General features: G+C 40.5%; 1 protein-coding gene across 21 annotated transcripts in view; it reads left to right on the top strand.

The window, feature by feature from the left end:
- The window catches only part of LOC106607836 (uncharacterized), an 81,923-nt gene that overhangs the window by 7,743 nt on the left and 56,016 nt on the right, over positions 1-18,164 (top strand). For 16 of the 21 annotated variants that reach the window (XM_045720832.1, XM_045720850.1, XM_045720848.1 and 13 more), the window contains 10 exons: positions 2,179-2,318; positions 2,436-2,505; positions 2,624-2,778; positions 2,859-2,922; positions 3,118-3,242; positions 3,435-3,501; positions 3,633-3,703; positions 3,911-3,953; positions 4,223-4,420; positions 4,521-4,723. In XM_045720832.1, the coding sequence (XP_045576788.1) occupies positions 2,179-2,318; positions 2,436-2,505; positions 2,624-2,778; positions 2,859-2,922; positions 3,118-3,242; positions 3,435-3,501; positions 3,633-3,703; positions 3,911-3,953; positions 4,223-4,420; positions 4,521-4,723 (1,136 nt within the window). The remainder of the gene's footprint in view (positions 1-2,178; positions 2,319-2,435; positions 2,506-2,623; positions 2,779-2,858; positions 2,923-3,117; positions 3,243-3,434; positions 3,502-3,632; positions 3,704-3,910; positions 3,954-4,222; positions 4,421-4,520; positions 4,724-18,164) is intronic. The other 5 variants (XM_045720842.1, XM_045720841.1, XM_045720840.1 and 2 more) reach the window with 5 other exon arrangements.

Raw genomic sequence — 18,164 nt, 5'->3', positions numbered from 1 at the left:
CCACTTGTAAAGCAGCTGGTTCGTCTTGAAGTTATTCTTTATCAAAAGCTACACTTTTCAATGTCAAACAAGCACGCTCTCCGTCTTCCTTCTCCGACGTGCTCCTACAATGTCCAAAACACCAACCCCAAAGACCCCTCCATTATTCTGCCTGTAAATTTAACTTCTTTGGGAAAGGGGGGCAGTATTGAGTAGCTTGGATGAAAAGCGTGCCCAAAGTAAAATTCCTGCTACTCAGGCCCAAAAGCTAGAATATGCATATAATTAGTAGATTTGGATAGAACACTCTGAAGTTTCTAAAACTGTTTGAATGATGTCTGTGAGTATAACAGAACTCATATGGCAGGCAAAAACCTGAGAAAAATCCAACCAGGAAGTTGGAAATCTGAGGTTTGTAGTTTTTCAAGTGATTGCCTCTCCAATATACAGTGTCTGTGGGGTCATTTCCACTTCCTAAGGCTTCCACAAAATGTCAACAGTCTTTAGAATGTTGTTTCAGGTTTCTACTGTGAATGGGCAGAGAATAAGAGCTGATTGTATCAGGTGTCCCAAAATAAGGCATGAGCTCAGTCACGCGCGCAGTGGAGAGAGTGAGCTGAGTCCCTTTTCATTTATGAAGACAATGGAATTGTCCGGTTGGAATATTATTGAATATTTATGATAAAAACATTCTCAAGATTGATTCTATACATCGTTTGACATGTTTCTACGAACAGTAATGTAATTATTTTGACTTTTCGTCTGGACTAAACTCGCGCGCTTAGTGAATTTGGAATGCTGGACTAAACGCACGAACAAAATGGAGGTATTTGGACATAAAGATTAACTTTATCGAACAAAATGAACATTTATTGTGGAACTGGGAATTCCTGGGAGTGCATTCCGATGAAGATCATCAAAGGTAAGTGAATATTTACAATGCTATTTCTGAATTTTGTTGACTCCAACATGGCAGGTATCTGTATGGCTTGTTTTGGTGACTGAGCACTGTACTCAGATTATTGCAAAGTGTGCTTTCACCGTAAAGCTTTTTTGAAATCTGACACAGCGGTTGCATTAAGGAGAAGTTTATCTTTAATTCTGTGCATAACACTTGTATCTTTTATCAAAGTTTATGATGAGTATTTCTGTAATATGTGTGCTCATTGTGCTCATTCACCGGAAGTTTTGGAGGCAAAACATTTCTGAACATTACGCGCCAATGTATAATGGGTGTCACGTCCTGACCAGTAAAGGGGTCATTTGTCATTGTAGTATGGTCAGGGCGTGGCAGGGGGTGTTGTTTTTGTGTGTTTTGGGGTTGGTTTATTTAGAGGGGATTTGTTCTAGTTTTTATTTTCTAGGTTCGTTTTCTATGTGTGGCCGAGTATGGTTTCCAATCAGAGGCAGGTTTCTTTCGTTGTCTCTGATTGGAAGCCATACTTAGGCAGCCCTTTTTTCCTTTGGGTTTGTGGGTGGTTGTTTTCTGTATAGCCTGTGTGCCTTACGGAACTGTTTCGTCATTTGTTTATTTTTGTTTGAGTGTTCTCTCTAATAAAGAAAGAAGATGAGCACTATACCTGCTGCGCCTTGGTCTGTCCCTTACGACGCTTATGACAATGGGCTTATTGGATATAAATATGAACTTTATTGAGCAAAACATACATGTATTGTGTAACATGAAGTCCTATGAGTGCCATCTGATGAAGATCATCAAAGGTTAGTGATTCATTTTAGCTGTATTTCTGGTTTTGTGACGCCTCTCCTTGCTTGGAAAATGGCTGTGTGGTTTTTCTTGTCTAGGTGCTGTCCTAACATAATCTAATGTTATGCTTTCGCCGTGAAGCCTTTTTGAAATCGGACACTGTGGTTGGATTAACGAGAAGTCTATCTTTAAAATGGCGTATAATACTTGTATGTGTGAGAAATTTGAATTATGAGATTTTTGTTGTTTTGAATTTGGCGCTCTGCTATTTCACTGGCTGTTGGTGGGCTAGCGTCCCACATATCCCAGAGAGGTTTTAAAACCTTTGTGGTAGATGGTGAAATGCATTGGTTTTGCCTTTTAACAATAAAGAAGCACCTTTTATTGATTTTCACCGCCCTCCAATACATGTACCTTGGTTTGAGTTTGAGGTAGCAGCAGTGTTCCCTTCACATTGCCTTATTATGAAGTATTGGGATATTTGTTTTTGTTAGATGCTATCACCAACAATGCCGAAGATCCAAGCCAACCTCATGCAAATGTAGACCCTGAAATTCAGGACAGTGCAAGAGAAGACAGAAATGAACTTCCCCCAGGGGCCAAGGATGTTGAACTTAAAAGCAAAAAACAAGAGGTATGAATAAGTGCAACAGATAACATACTATGGTCTTGTTCTATGAGATGTTCTTAATGTCAAACCTATTGTGAATTTGTCTTTGAATGGCCAAAAATATCAACCTCTCTTTTTCAGGCAAAAAGGCCTAGTACTACTCCAGAACCAACCAAACAGCCCTCTCCAGCTGCTGTTAAAGCAACTGAAGGTAGCATTATGAGTTGTGACTTGTTTACTGTAAGGGCCCAATCCTCCTGAGATTCATCAGTACTCAAACTGCCGTCAGATCATGCACTGATGGAGACATGGGGATATTTGTTTGTTAGATGCTGTCATCAAGGAGGCCAGAGACTCAACAGGTGAAGATCCAAACCCGCTTCATGCAGATATAGACACTGGAGTTCAAGATAGTACAAGAGAAGACAAAAACAAACCTCCTGCAGTCCCCTGGGATTTAAAACTTCAAAGCAAAACTACAGAGGTAGGTATCAACTATACTGAATGAGAACATATCAAAGTTCTCTAAAGAATGTTATGAACCACTAAATCACCTTTTTCTAGACAAGTAAGCCCACTATTCCAGAAGAGACTAGTCAGCCCTCCCCAGCTGCTGCAACACTTGAAGGTACAGTGACCATGTAGAGAATACATTTTCACACTTTATTTAGGCTCTGCATTGTCATTAAAGCTACAACCAGTAAGATTTCCTGCTGTTTAATGGTCACTTCAATTAATGATACATTCCAGATGATGTATTGTAACTTGTTCTCTTGCAAACCAAGTGGTCCACAGACTCCGGATTACTAAATATTGTTTTTAGATGCGACTAACGAGGCTACTGATGAGGCTACTAACGACGACACTGTATTTCACAACCTTACAAGAGCAGATGGAAACCATCCCCCAGCCCCCAAGAATGTTGAACATGAAAGCAAAACTAAAGAGGTAGGTTACAGGCTACAGCTAATGATTAACATTTTCTAAGAGGTGCTGTGGATGTTTGTTGTTGGAGTTATATCATTAATCGTTTTTCCATAGGTAATAAAGTCTTCGGCAATGTGCCTTCACATTGGAATTTGACATAGGAAAACATGTAGAATGTTCTGGACCAATAAAGTCTCAACATCTCCTTTCTAGAAAAATAGGACTACTGCTCCAGAGATAACCAACCAGCCCCGCCCAGCTGCAGCACAAACACCTGCAGGTATCTAAAGTGATTAATAGGGACACTTTATTTGGGCTATGCATTGTCATCCAATACCTGCTAAATGCTGCATTTTCTTGTCATTGTCATTCAGTGCTCACTCACTGCTGTTTTTTTCTATTGATTTTTAGATGCTGTTAACGATGCTGACGAACGTCCTCCAGGTCCCAAAAACTCTGTGAATACAAGGCAACCTAAACAGGTTGGCATGAAGGCTACAGCTATGACCATTTTCTTCTAGGCATTCTGTTGATGTTTGATAACTAATAGAGTTCCTCATAACTCATAGACATTAGAAATCACATTGAATGACATATAACAGTCTGCTTATGGCGATTATGTTGGACTTTTGAAATGAATATTTCCCCCCAACAATTAACACAGGGTCTTTTCTATTATTTTTTCAAAGGAAACTAAACTTTTCTTTCTGTTGCAGCAGGACTATCAAACAAGTAAGTACTGTTGTAAATGTAACATTAATATAATATGTTGCAGAACAAATCGGTGTCATAGGGCCTTTTGAAACGGTTATCTACTGTCAAGCAGGGTGTTCCCTTCAAGGTAATCAATATCCATGAAACCATGTTAAAAGTGGTTATCATGGAATAGGCTGAGGGTTCATCCACTGACGTGAATACTTGTGGGTTGATCAGAGTGAGCAGGGCTTAAAGATCTGACAATCCTCTCTAGTTTACCTCAGACATTTCCTGTATCTCTATAGGGTCGACGATGGACAAATTCTTCACTGTAGTGACTGGGAATACTCTGGGGTCTCATGAGGAATTAATTCATCGTCTCGCTGCCAAAAGACACTTAACTGAAGTGACGTCACTAGAGGAGAGTGATGTCATCCTGGCATTCTGTCCCATTGTCTCTCGTGCTGGGACTGATGTTGAAGCAGCACTGCAGCAGATTCCAGGTAATCAATATCCATGAAGAACATTGTCAAAACGTTAATGATTCATTAATCAGGTATGTTTACGTGATTATTGTTACTGTTATCCCCCCTCTCTTGACAGCTGGTAAACCAGCCATTCTGGTAGTGCTGCATCACACCTTCAACTCAGACTACACTGTACCTGACAGTAGCAGACTAGTGACCAGAGAGGATGTAATACTCACAGTGGACTGTCTCTTCCATGAGAGCAAAGGACTACTGGAGTGTCCTCGCAATAAAGAAGCAATTAGAAAGATTCTGGACAGGCCAGAAATACAGCCAAAGGTAGTTTCTTATTCTTGTCAGCAAACAACTTATTATTAAATACAATACACATTCAAAAACAGAGATCTGACACCAAAAACATTTTATTATTAAATGTGTTATTGTAAAAAGCAATGCCTTCATTGTGGAGGATGGAAAATCTGTGTGGGTGGGGTTCAGACTTTTGGGACTATTCCATAGGTTACATTATGCAGAGCAAGCTAAATGAAGAAGGAAAGCAAATAGGAGTTGACGATGTACTGTGAAAACATGTCCTTTTTGTCTTTGTTTGTTTTTTACAGAACAAAGATCAGTGGGCCAGACTGGTATGTCCATTTTTTGTAAATTACACATTTCTAAATAACATACTGTATTGACCCATTTTAATATAACTTTCTTTGAGAAATGTGTTCTGTATGTTCATGATTCCTAAAATGTTTGTCCTGAAAGTGAAACTAATATACAGATGTAGGCCTAGATAAGTAGTGCAGATATAAAACTCAACTTATTTGGCATCTTTCTAATACATGATTTTCTTATCTTTCTCCAGAGGAAGATTCTCTGGATCTGCGGTGTTATTGGTGTAGGCTGGGGCATTTACACTTCTTATAGAAGGATTAGAGAAATATCCTTAACTTTTTGCAATAAAACGTTTCCAATTTATACATAAATCTACGTTAATTAAACAGCTGTAGGGGGAGTGCCAGTTGTATTTCACATCAGATATCAATTTTCCAATGTGATAACCTTGAAAAAAATTAAAGGAACATAGAGGACCAGCGAATTGCTTTGTCATCTTTCCCACCAACACCAACACAAATTATAAAATGAAATAAAATCTTATGTCACATGCGCCGAATACAACAGGTGTAAACCTTACAGTGAAATGCATACTTAAAAGCCCTCAATCAACACTGCAGTAAAAAAAAAAAGGGGGGGGGGGGGGAAGTGTTACGTAAAAGAGATACAGTTGAAGTCAGAAGTTTACATACACTTAGGTTGGAGTCATTAAAACTCATTTTTCAACCACTCCACAAATTTCTTGTTAACAAACTATCGTTTTTGCAAGTCGGTTAGTACATCTACTTTGTGCATGACACAAGTCATTTTTACAACAATAAGCTGACTGTGCATTTAAACAGCTTGGAAAATTCCAGAAAACGATGTCATGGCTTTAGAAGCTTCTGATAGGCTAATTGACATCATTTGAGTCAATTGGAGGTGTACCTGTGGATGTTTCAAGGCCTACCTTCAAACTCAATGCCTCTTTGCTTGACGTCATGGGAAAATCAGCTAAGATCTCAGAAAAAAAATTGTAGACCTCCACAAGTCTGATTCATCTTTGGGAGCAATTTCCAAACGCCTGAAGGTACCACGTTCATCTGTACAAACAATAGTACACAAGTATATACACCACGGAACCACGCAGCCGTCATACCGCTCAGAAAGGAGACGCGTTCTGTCTCCTAGAGATGAACGTACTTTGGTGTGAAAAGTGAAAATCAATCCCAGAACAACAGCAAAGGACCTTGTGAAGATGTTGGAGGTAACTGGTGCAAAAGTATCTATATCCACAGTAAAACGAGTCCTATATCCACATAACCTAGCCATAATGACCATCGTTATGTTTGGAGGAAAAAGGGGGAGGCTTGCAAGCCGGAGAACACCATCCCAACCGTGAAGCATGGGGGTGGCAGCATCATGTTGTGGGGGTGCTTTTCTGCAGGAGGGACTGGTGCACTTTACAAAATAGATGGCATCATGAGGGAGGAAAATTATATAGCTATATTGATGCAACATCAAGACATCAGTCAGGAAGTTAAAGCTTGGTCGCAAATAGGTCTTCCAAACGGACAATGACCCCAAGCATACTTCCTTCAAAGTTGTGGCAAAATGGCTTAAGGACAACAAAGTCAAGGTATTGGAGTGGCCATCCAAGCCCTGACCTCAATCCTATAGAAAATGTGTGGGCAGAACTGAAAAAGTGTGTGCTAGCAAGGAGGCCTACAAACCTGACTCAGTTACACCAGCTCTGTCAGGAGGAATGGGCCAAAGTTCACCCAACTTATTGTGGGAAGCTTGTGGAAGGCTACCCGAAACGTTTGACCCAAGTTAAACAATTTAACCTGTTGGGGCTACAGGTTAGCAATGAACCCCGAGCCGGGATTGCTAACAAGGCTGGAAATTCAAAACATCAAAAATCTAATAATTTCAATTTCTCAAACAATCAACTATTTTACACAATTTAAATGATAAACATCTCCTTAATCTAACCACATTGTTCGATTTTTCAAAGAGGCTTTACGGCAAAAGCATAAAGTTAGATTATGTTAGGACAGTACATAGCCACAAAAGTACAAACATCCATTTTCAATTCAAGGTCAGGCGTCACCAAAAGCAGAAACCAGCTTGAATTATGCACTAACTTTTGTCAATCTCCATCAGATGACACTCCTAGGACATTATGTTATACAATACATGCATTTTTTGTTCCATCAAGTTCATATTTATATCCAAAAACAGCATTTTACAGTAGCGTGAAATTCAGATTTTTTCTTCTCTGAAATGCTTCCGGTGAACATAACAAAATTACTATTCGAAAACATTGGTAAATTATAATATTGTCATTCAAAGAATAATATATTATCATCTCGTAATTGCTACCGAATGGCCAGATCTCAAAATAACTTTACTGGGAAATCACATTTTGCAATAAACGGGGTGCTATGCTAAGAACAACAGGCTATGCTATACAGTTAGCATCATCTAAAATCGATAATAACATTGTAAATATCCCCTTACCTTTGATTATCTCCATCAGAAGGCAGGCATCCCAGGTCCGGAAGGCATCCCAGGTCCGGAACAAATGTGGTTTCTTTTGACAAAGTTCATAATTTATGTCCAAATAACACCAAGTACTTAGCGTTCATTATGCTCCCACAAAACGTGGTGGGGAAACTGTAAAATCACGCCGAAAAGCTAAAAAAACCTAGTAAATAATCTATTTATGTTCGTTCAAACATGTCAAATGTTGTTTAGCATTAATCTTTTGGTCCATTTTTAACGTTAAACATCAGTAATATTTTCACACAACCTATCCTATGTCTAGATAAACAATGAAGACAAAACTCACGTTTCTCAGATTTATGCGCAGGCGCAAAAAAATGAAGTGATGATATGTCAACTTCCTTGGATTCTAATTTGCTCTCTGTTTATCATAGACGCTTCAAACAACTTTATAAAGATCGTTGACATCTAGTGGAAGCCGTAGGTGTTGCGAAATGAATCCTTTCTCACTATGGTATCTATAAAACAATGACACTAAATAGTACAGTCACAAAATTCACATTTTTTTTGGATCTATTTTTCACAGGTTTTTGCCTGCAATATGAGTTTTGTTATACTTACAGACACCATTCAAACTGTTTTAGAAAATTCAGAGTGTTTTCTATCCGAATGTGTTAATAATATGCATATCCTAGCTTCTGAGTTGGTGTAGGAGGCAGTTAAAAATGGGCACATATTTTTTTCAAAATGTCTCAATACTGCCCCCGAGCCCCAACATTAAAGGCAATGCTACCAAATACACTGGGAATGTGATGAAAGAAATAAAAGCTGAAATAAATAATTCTCAACTATTATTCGGACTTTTCACATTCTTAAAATAAACTGGTGATCCTAACATACCTAAGACGGGGAATTGTTACTAGGATTAAATGTCAGGAATTGTGAAAAACTGAGTTTAAATGTATTTGGCTAAGGTGTATGTAAACTTCCGATTTCAACTGTACATGTAGGTAGAGTTAAAGTGATTGACTATGCATAGAGAGTAGCAGCAGCGTAAAAGATGGGGGTGGTTGGACAATGCAAATAGTCTGGGTAGCCATTTGATGAGCTGTTCAGGAGTCTTATGGCTTGGGGGTAGAAGCTGTTAAGAAGCCTTTTGAATCTAGACTTGGCGCTCCGGTGCCGCTTGCCGTGCTGTAGCAGAGAGAACAGTCTATGACTAGGGTGGCTGTAGTCTGACAATTTTTAGGGCCTTCCTCTGACATGCCTAGTATAGAGGTCCTGGATGGCAGGAAGCTTGGCCCCAGAGAAGTACTGGGCCGTACGCACTACCCTCTGTTGTGCCTTGCGGCCTCCATAATTCTTAAATTAAATTAAGAAGTTTGGAACCACCAAGGCTCTTCCTAGAGCTGGCCAAAGGGCCAAACTGAGCAATCAGGGGAGAAGGGCCTTGGTCAGGGAGGTGACCAAGAACCTGACGGTCACTCTGACAGAGCTCTAAAGTTCCTCTGTGGAGATGGAAGAAACTTCCAGAAGGACAACCATATCTGCAGCACTCCACCAACCAGGTGTAACAGTGGAAAGGTGTTGGGACTGTTTTTGGGACAGCTTTATTTAGGCTCTAACAGTTTATGGGCACCATGTTTTACCTTTATAGTCCAATGAATGTATTGTTTAGTGTTGTGTAGTGGCTTTGCTGGCATGCATCTAAAACATATTTTTTGAGTTTGCCCCACCAAGATTTACATGCTTAAATAGCCACTGTTGAGTTGTCTAGTGCTATTCAACTGGTAACTTTCCATGGCTGTCTTGTGTTCCTCTTCTCACGGCGCACAAAGGAGTTATTTGGTACTGGCTCCTTATCTCTTTGGGAACCAGAGGCCTAGCTCAAGGTTGAAATCTTCTTGCAGCTAAATAGGCTTTTAGGAACTCATCAGTCCCCTCTCTTAGACATATAGTCTGTGAGAACTTGTGTACAATGCTTCAAGGAAGTGGAGCCAAGTATCCATTATCTCTCATGTAAGCTTGACACCCATTTAGGAGAAGCAAGCAGCTCTTTGTGTAAGAAGAAGTATATAATGACTGTGTCCGACTCTAACTTTGAGTTTCCTCTCTGATTTATCCTGAGTGTGATCTCCCTTGCAATTGCTTGAATAAACTCTTATTAACTGGATAATGAGCTCTGCATGCTCCTTGAAATGAGATTTCCTCAACAATGTTTACTATGTTACGTCTAGTCTATGAGACCAGGTTAATTTGCTCTACTAAGTTGAGTGTGGCACTGGTGGCACCTTTCCATCCTTCCCTGCTCCTTCAGTAATCAAGGTATTGGCCTAGTCCTACAAGCTAGCTACCTTGCTTTGTTTTGTGGTTGTGTCCATTGTGTGGCTCTCACTAACTCTATTGTATCAAATAAAATAAAAATGTTATTGGTCACATACACATATTTAGCAGATGTTATTGTGGGTGTAGCGAAACGCTTGTGTTCCTAGCTTCAACAGTGCAGTAGTATCTAACAATACAGAAAAATCTAAAGGTAAAAGAAAATAAGAAATATACAAATATTAGATTGAGCAATGTTGGAGTGGCATTGACTAAAATTCTGTAGAATAGAATACAGTATATACATGAGATGAGTAAAGCAGTATGTAAACATTATTTAAGTGACTAGTGTTTCATTATTAAAGTGGTCAGTGATTCCAAGTCTATGTATATGGGGCAGGGTTGCGTAACCTGCTCCATCACTAGCCGATGCCGGTTAAGCGATGGCTATTTAACAGTCGGATGGCCTTGAGACAGAAGCTGTTTTTCAGTCTCTCAGTCCCAGCTTTGATGCACCTGTACTGACCTCACCTTCTGGATGATAGTGTTTCCCAACTCCAGTTCTCAAGTATCCCCAACATTTTTGGTGAAGCCCCGGACAAACTCACTTGATTCAACTCATTGAGGGCTTAATGATCAGTTGAGTCAGGTGTGCTTGTCCGGGGAAACAAGAATGTGTACTGTTGGGGGTACTGCAGGACAGGAGTAGGGCTGTTGGGGGTACTGCAGGACAGGAGTAGGGCTGTTGGGGTACTGCAGGACTGGAGTAGGGCTGTTGGGGGTACTGCAGGACTGGAGTAGGGCTGTTGGGGTACTGGAGGACTGGAGTTGGGCTGACCTTATCCTGACTCCGTCTGTTTGTGCCATCCTGCCAATTCCTTGTCACTCATGGTGATGCCAACGGTTTGGCTTGACAATGACAGCAATGGAGTTGGCAAGAGCACACATCTGGGACCAGGCTACAGACACCTAGCCAACTCACACTGCATTACAAACACACACATTAACTGCACTACGCCCCAGCCCTCTTGGCCCTCATCACAGTGGACTACCACCTGGCTATCTTCATCACTGTGATGCTGGCCAGGAAACTGGTGTGGACCAGAGTGTCAGAGGTACTACACCTTCTATATATATCTCTCTCGCTATGGGCCAGGAGACTCGTTATTACATTTGAAAGGACAAAAAAAGCTATTACATTATGGACTACTCAATAATGGAGCTAAGATTGTCCACTCCTGATTAAGTATATCCAGTCATCAGTCTTTTACATCTTGTTTAAATGCCAGTAGATTACCTAATGACATATACACTGAGTATACCAAACAATATTGAGTTGCACCCCCCTCCTGACACCTTTCGCCCTCAGAACAGCCTTAATTCGTCGGGGTATGGCCTCTACAAGGTGTCGAAAATATTCCACAGGGATGCTGGCCCATGTTGACTCCAATGCTTCCCACAGTTGTGTTGAGTTGGCTGGTGCACCATTCTTGATACACACAGGAAACTGTTGAGTGTGAAAACCCCAGAAGAGTTGCAGTTCTTGACACAAACCGGTGCGCCTGGCACCTACTACCATACCCGTTCAAAGGTACTTTATTTAAAAAATATATTTATTTAAACTTTAACTTCTTCAGGATCGGTGGCTCCCCACGAGACGGTTGAGCTAACGTAGGCTAATGCGATTAGCATGAGGTTGTAAGTAACAAGAACATTTCCCAGGACATAGACATATCTGAAATTGGCAGAAAGCTTAAATTCTTGTTCATCTAACGGCACTGTCCAATTTATAGTAGCTATTACAGTGAAAGAATACCATGCTGTTGTTTGAGGAGAGTGCACAGCTTTGAACTTGAAACATTATTAATAAACAAATTAGGCACATTTGGCCAGTCTTGATACAAAATCTTGAACAGAAATGCAATGGTTCATTAGATCAGTCTAAAACGTTGCACAACCACTGCTGCCATCTAGTGGCAAATTTAAATTGCACTTTTACCAGATCTAATGTGTTATATTCTCCGACATTCCTTTCACATTACCACAAACTTCAAAGTGTTTCCTTTAAAATGGTACCAAGAATATGCATATCCTTGCTTCAGGGTCTGAGCTACAGGCAGTTAGATTTGGGTGTCTTTTAGGCGATCCTTAAGCGTTAACTAGGCAAGTCAGTTAAGAACAAATTCTTATATACAATGAATGCCTACCCTGGCCAAACCCTCCCCTAACCCAGACGAGGCTAGGGTCTGTAGTGACGCCTCTAGCACTGAGATGCAGTGCCTTAGACCGCTGCGCCACTCTGTAGCATAAAGATGCACTATGCAGAAATCTTTCTGCCATTTCCTGGTTGCTAAAATGTACCATCTAAACCGCTGTTAAATATATTTTGCATAACCAAAAATATTGTACTTTCAGCTGTTTGAAGCTGGTTTACAAAACCAAAAGTAAAAGGCAAAAACCGAAACTGAAACACGGGAAGCATAGAAATAACATTTTATGTGAATTTAGTTGGTTCGCCGAAAAAGTGACATACACTACATGGCCAAAAGTATGTGGACAACCCTTCAAAATTAGTGGATTTGGCTATTTCAGCCACACCCGTTGTTGACATATGTATAAAATCGAGCACACAGCCATGCAATCTCCATAGACAAACAATGGCACTAGAATGGCCTTACTGAAGAGCTCATTGACTTAACATGGCACCGTCATAGGATGCCACCTTTGAAACAAGTCAGTTTGTGAAATTTCTGCACGTCTAGAGCTGCCCCAATCAACTGTAAGTGCTGTTATTGTGAAGTGGAAACAACGGCTCAGCCGCAAGTGGTAAGCCACACAAGCTCACAGAGCGGCACCGCCCGAGTGCTGAAGCGTGTAGCGTGTAAAAATTGTCTCTCCTCAGTTGCAACATTCACTACAGAGTTCCAAACTGCCTCTGGAAGCAACATCAGGACAAGAACTGTTCGTCGGGAGCGTCATGAAATGGGTTTCCATGGCCGAGCAGCTGCACACAAGCCTAAGATAACCATGGGCAATGCCAAGCGTCGGCTGGAGTGGTGTAAAGCTCACAGCCATTGGACTCTGGAGCAGTGGAAAGACGTTCTCTGGAGTGATGAATCACGCTTCACCATCTGGTAGTCTGACAGACTAATCTGGGTTTTGGCGGATGCCAGGAGAACACTACCTGCCTGAATGCATAGTGCCAACTGTAAAATTTGGTGGAGGAGAATTAATGGTCTGGGGCTGTTTTTCATGGTTCGGGCTAGGCCACTTAGTGATGTAAAGTACTTAAGTAGTACTTTCAAGTATTTTTACTTAAGTAGTTTACTTTATTTATATTTGACATTTACTTTACTACATTCCTAAAGAAAATGATGTACTTTCTACTCCATACATTTCCCCTGACAGCCAAATGTACTCGTTACATTTTGAATGCTTAGCAGGACAGGAAAATGGTCTAATTCACACACTTATCAAGAGAACATTCCTGGTCATCCCTACTGCCTCTAATCTGGCAAACTCAAACACATGCTTCGTTTGTAAATGACGTCTGAGTGTTGGAGTGTGCCCTTGGCTATCTGTAAATAAAAAAAATAAGATCATGGTGCCGTTTGGTTTGCTTAATATAAGGAATTTGAATTGATTTATACTTTTACTTTTGATACTTAATATATTTGAGCAATTACATTTACTTTGATACTTAAGTATATTTAAAACCAAATACTTTTAGACTTTGACTCATGTAGGATTTTACTGGGGGACATTCACTTTTACTTGAGTCATTTTCTATTAATGCAACTAAAAGTACACAAGTATGACAATTGGTACTTTTTTCACCACTGCACTTATTTCCAGTGAAGGGAAATCTTAACACTACAACATACAATGACATTCTAGACGATTCTGTGCAACCAACTTTGTGGCAACAGTTTGGGGAAGGCCCTTTCCTGTTTCAGCATGACAATGCCCCTCTGCACAAAGCAAGGTCCATACAGAAATGGTTTGTCGAGATCTGTGTGGGAGAACTTGACTGGCCTGCACAAAGCCCTGACCTCAACTCCATCAAACACCTTTGGGATGAAATGGAACACCGACTGCGAGCCAGGTTTAATCCCTCAACATTAGTCCCCGTGCTCACTAATGCTCGTGGCTAAATGTAAGCAAGTTCCAACATCTAGTGGAAGCCTTCTTAGAAGAGTGGAGGCTGTTATAGCAGCAAAGGGGGACCAACTCCATATTAATGCCCATGATTTTGGAATGAGATGTTCGACGAGCAGGTCTCCACATACTTTTGGTAATGTAGTGTATTTCAGCTCTAAATCTTTTGTCTTGCCCATTCACCATCTGAAGGATTAAAAATAATTATTTAACCTGTTTCCTCCCATTCATCTACACTGATTGAAGTAGTTTAACAAGTGACGTCAATAAGGGATAATAGCTGTCACCTGGATTCACCTAGTGAGTCTATGTCATGGAAAGAGCAGGTGTTTTAAAAAGTTAATTTCCATATGACAAAAGTTTGCCAAAGAGAGGTAAACTATCGCTTCAACCCAGGTACCAACAAGGAGCTTCACTGCAGTAAAAACACTGGCCAGACTCCAGCCTGGCATTGGCTGGACTTAGAACCAGTCCTGCAGGTCTCTAAATTCTCTGTCTACAATGATCCCTGGTGCTCTCTAAGTAATGATCTCCCACACAGTGACTCTGTCAATGATTGTTCCTTGGCCAGTGGGTGCATAATGGGTAATCCCATACACACACCGACAGTTTGGCACACTCTCAAAGAAATACCAATCCCAGGTAGCCATTTCCAAGAATACGAAATCGCTGACATGGTGGAATAATACTGGCAACATAATGTAATATATACTGAAATGGACTGGATTTATGTCTCTTTCATCTGAGAGTGGAGGACTGCCGTACCCGAGTTGGAGATATGGCCCCAGTAAGGAGAGTCAAACTCATATTCAGCCTTCAGAATCTGCTCAAAGAGCTTGGAGTCATTCTCGTCATAGAATGGAGGGCATCCACACAAACTGTGTTGGGGCAAGAGTACAGAGGCATCCTGTGAGATGTGACATGTTTGAATTATTTTGTAAAAAATTAATCCCATCATTCTCCTTTTTTTTATGAAATCACTGATCTGACATGAGTTTACTGGTGAGTTTACTGGTGTAAGCCATGAAATGTACACCTTGCTTTGACCCTATCCAATTGTGTTATACAGTACCAGTCAAAAGTTTGGACACACCTACTCATTTTTCTTTATTTTTACAATTTTCTACATTGTAGAATAATCCAAACCCAATGTTGCAATTGACTGGTTGGTATCGCTGCTTGGATTCAAGTGACACTGACAGAAGATTGACTAGGGGTATTTAATTGCCACTGGTTTAGACCTGCTGACACTTTGGCTAAAATGTCTGCTGACTACTGTAGTCTTACTGCAACATTTATGGACTACTGTAGTTTTACCTCCCTAATGTTTCTCTTTATCCAAATGTTGCAATTGACTGGTTGGCATCTCTGCTTGGATTCAAACTTCCTGCTACAAACGGTTGAGATATGAAGGAGGTTATTGCACTGATGTGTATTTTTATTTTATTGACAGGCCAGGGGTGATCCATAGATTAGGGCGGGGTGATAAATAATTGCCTACTTGACATCCTGCTCTGCAACATAACTGAAAACAACCCCCAACTAAGCAAAAAGAAAAATAAGCTACAGGGTAAATATAATGAAATATGTAGGCTTACATTTAACTTATGCTACTGTGGGCTACTGCTTATTATTGTAGTTGCACGAAAGTGAACGTTTTAGATTGCTCCATATTTCCAAATGGTTTATGTAATTAAGTAAATAAAAAATGTTCTTATTACATAAAACAGAGGCATATATTTGAAGTTGATATATACCGTGCTTGATACTCTCAACACAAAGAAGCGATTCTGGAGAGGATGTTGCACAGAGGTCCAAGGTGAGAGAACACTTGTGTTTCTGGGAAAGAGACCAGATGACATTAACATCATAGTTTTATGTACAATGTGATCAGATGTAATACATGATACAGTATAAGTACTACTCTAATAAACGTTCTTTATCTCTGTAGAGGTGAAATTCTTCACTGTAACAACTGCGAATACTGGGACGTCTCATGAGGACTTTACAGGGTGTCTTACTACAGGAAGAGGTTTAACTGAAGTGACGAAGGAAGAGAATGATGTCATCCTGGCTTTCTGTTCCATCATCTCTCGTGCTGGGACTGATATTGAAGTAGCACTGCAGCAGATTCCAGGATATCAATATGAATGCTTGTCCTAGATTTAAGGAGCTGATACTTAAAGAGCAATTGAACGATCTGAACCCAATAGTAGGGATTGATCAGATTTTTCACTCCTTTCAAACCACATGTACTGCAACCTACACTCCTTACAAACCACATGTACTGCACTCCTTACCCCAAAAATTCTGTACCTAAGTAGATTGTAATTATCTGTTTTCCTGAATGATTTCTTGTTCTTGTCTGTCCCCATCTCTTGACAGCTGGTAAACCTGTCATTCTGGTAGTGCTGCATCACACCTTCGACTCAGACTACACTGTACCTGACAGTAGCAGACTAGTGACCAGAGAGGATGTAATACTCACAGTGGACTGTCTCTTTCATGAGAGCCAGGAACTATAGGAGTGTCATTGCATTGAAAAGTAGTCAAAAAGATTCTGAAGAGGTATAACATGCAACCAAAGGTAAGCCATTTCACTTGTATTCCACATGATGGCGATAGAGTTGAATACTGGTGGATACTTATTGTTGACACAAGAGATACATTCTCATTGCTTTCCATACAAACATTCACATATGTTACCCTCTTTGCAGAAGAATCTGCTGCTCAGCTCCTGTGCCTGTTGGTGTTGCTGTTCCACTGACAATGATATAAACACTCGCCTTGTGAATCAAGATGACTGATACTGGATTATACACCAGTGGAGGTCAGTGCCTTTTATGAGGAGGGAGGAGTTTTTTTTTGCAATGAGCAATGCCTTATTTCTATTACAGCATATTCCATTCATATTCCATTCACCCAGCTCAATGTAACGTCGATAGGTTTAGGCTACAACGTGATACTTACATTTTCCCTATACCCATCATGAGGTTGTTACAACCTAGCCTGAATGAAAGTTTACAACGTAGCTGCACCCAGGTCAAGAGAAAATGTTGAGGTGACAGACAGCGACACATTCAAAACCACCTTGCACACTCTTGCCTGCATCTAGAGTTTCTATTGGACAAATTCAGGTATGTTTATCCCTGTTTCGTTCCATTTGCTTCCGTTTAAGAAGTGTTTTTCAACAGAGTCGGTGGAATGAATACACCCCTAATCACGTGTAAACAGTTCACTCACCTTTTCTCTTCATTTGTGGACTTCAATGCACACAACATCAGCAGTATGCGACCAGGCAACAAAAAAAATTCAAACCATATCCTAAGCACTACACACAGTCTACATGTCACACCCTGATCTGTTTCACCTGTCTTTGTGATTGTCTCCACCACCCTCCAGGTGTCACCCATCTTCCCCATTATCCCCTGTGTATTTATATCTGTGTTCTCTGTTTATCTGTTGCCAGTTCATTTTGTTTTGTCAAGCCTACCAGTGGTTTTCCCTCTGTTCTCGGCTCTCGATTGTTCTAGTTTTCCCGGTTTTGACCTTTTCTGCCTGCCCGCCGTGCTGTACCTTTGCCCCACCTATCTGGATTACTGACCTCTGCCTGCTGTCCTGTACCTTTGCCCCACCTATCTGGATTACTGACCCCTGCCTGCCCTTGACCTGTCTTTTGCCTGCCCCTGTTGGATCAATAAACTGTTAATTTGAAGTTGTCTGCATCTAGGTCTTACATGATACTACATCGTTGTTAGCATATTAAAAAAGTTACGTCCTAGTCAACATAGCTAATAGAATTAAAGTGTTAGTAAACCCCCCTACAATCATGCAGTAACGTTACAGTCACTAAGCAGTATAGCAGTTACCCCGGTGGAAATAAATTAATAAAACCAAAAGCTTACCTTGACTTGGAAGAGTTCCAGTGTTGTCTTGCATAGTCATAGCCAGCGAGCTAACATAGCATCCCTCTGTTTGAGCTGGGTGCTTTGAGTAGGCTAATTCGCTAGCTAAGTGAAACTGAAAGTGAAGAAAAATACACTCTCTCTCGCTTCTCCTTATTTTTTAAAGAAATTAATTTGTTCATAACTGTGCAACTATTGTCTTTCTCTTTGAGTCAACTACTCACCACATGTTATGCACTACAGTGCTAGCTAGCTGTAGCTTATGCTTTCAGTACTAGATTCATTTTCTG

This window comes from Salmo salar, chromosome ssa06, assembly GCF_905237065.1.
Source record: "Salmo salar chromosome ssa06, Ssal_v3.1, whole genome shotgun sequence".
Classification (NCBI taxonomy): domain Eukaryota; kingdom Metazoa; phylum Chordata; class Actinopteri; order Salmoniformes; family Salmonidae; genus Salmo; species Salmo salar.
The sequence above is the reverse complement of the archived record's forward strand: the minus strand, read 5'-3'. Positions and strand labels throughout refer to the sequence as shown.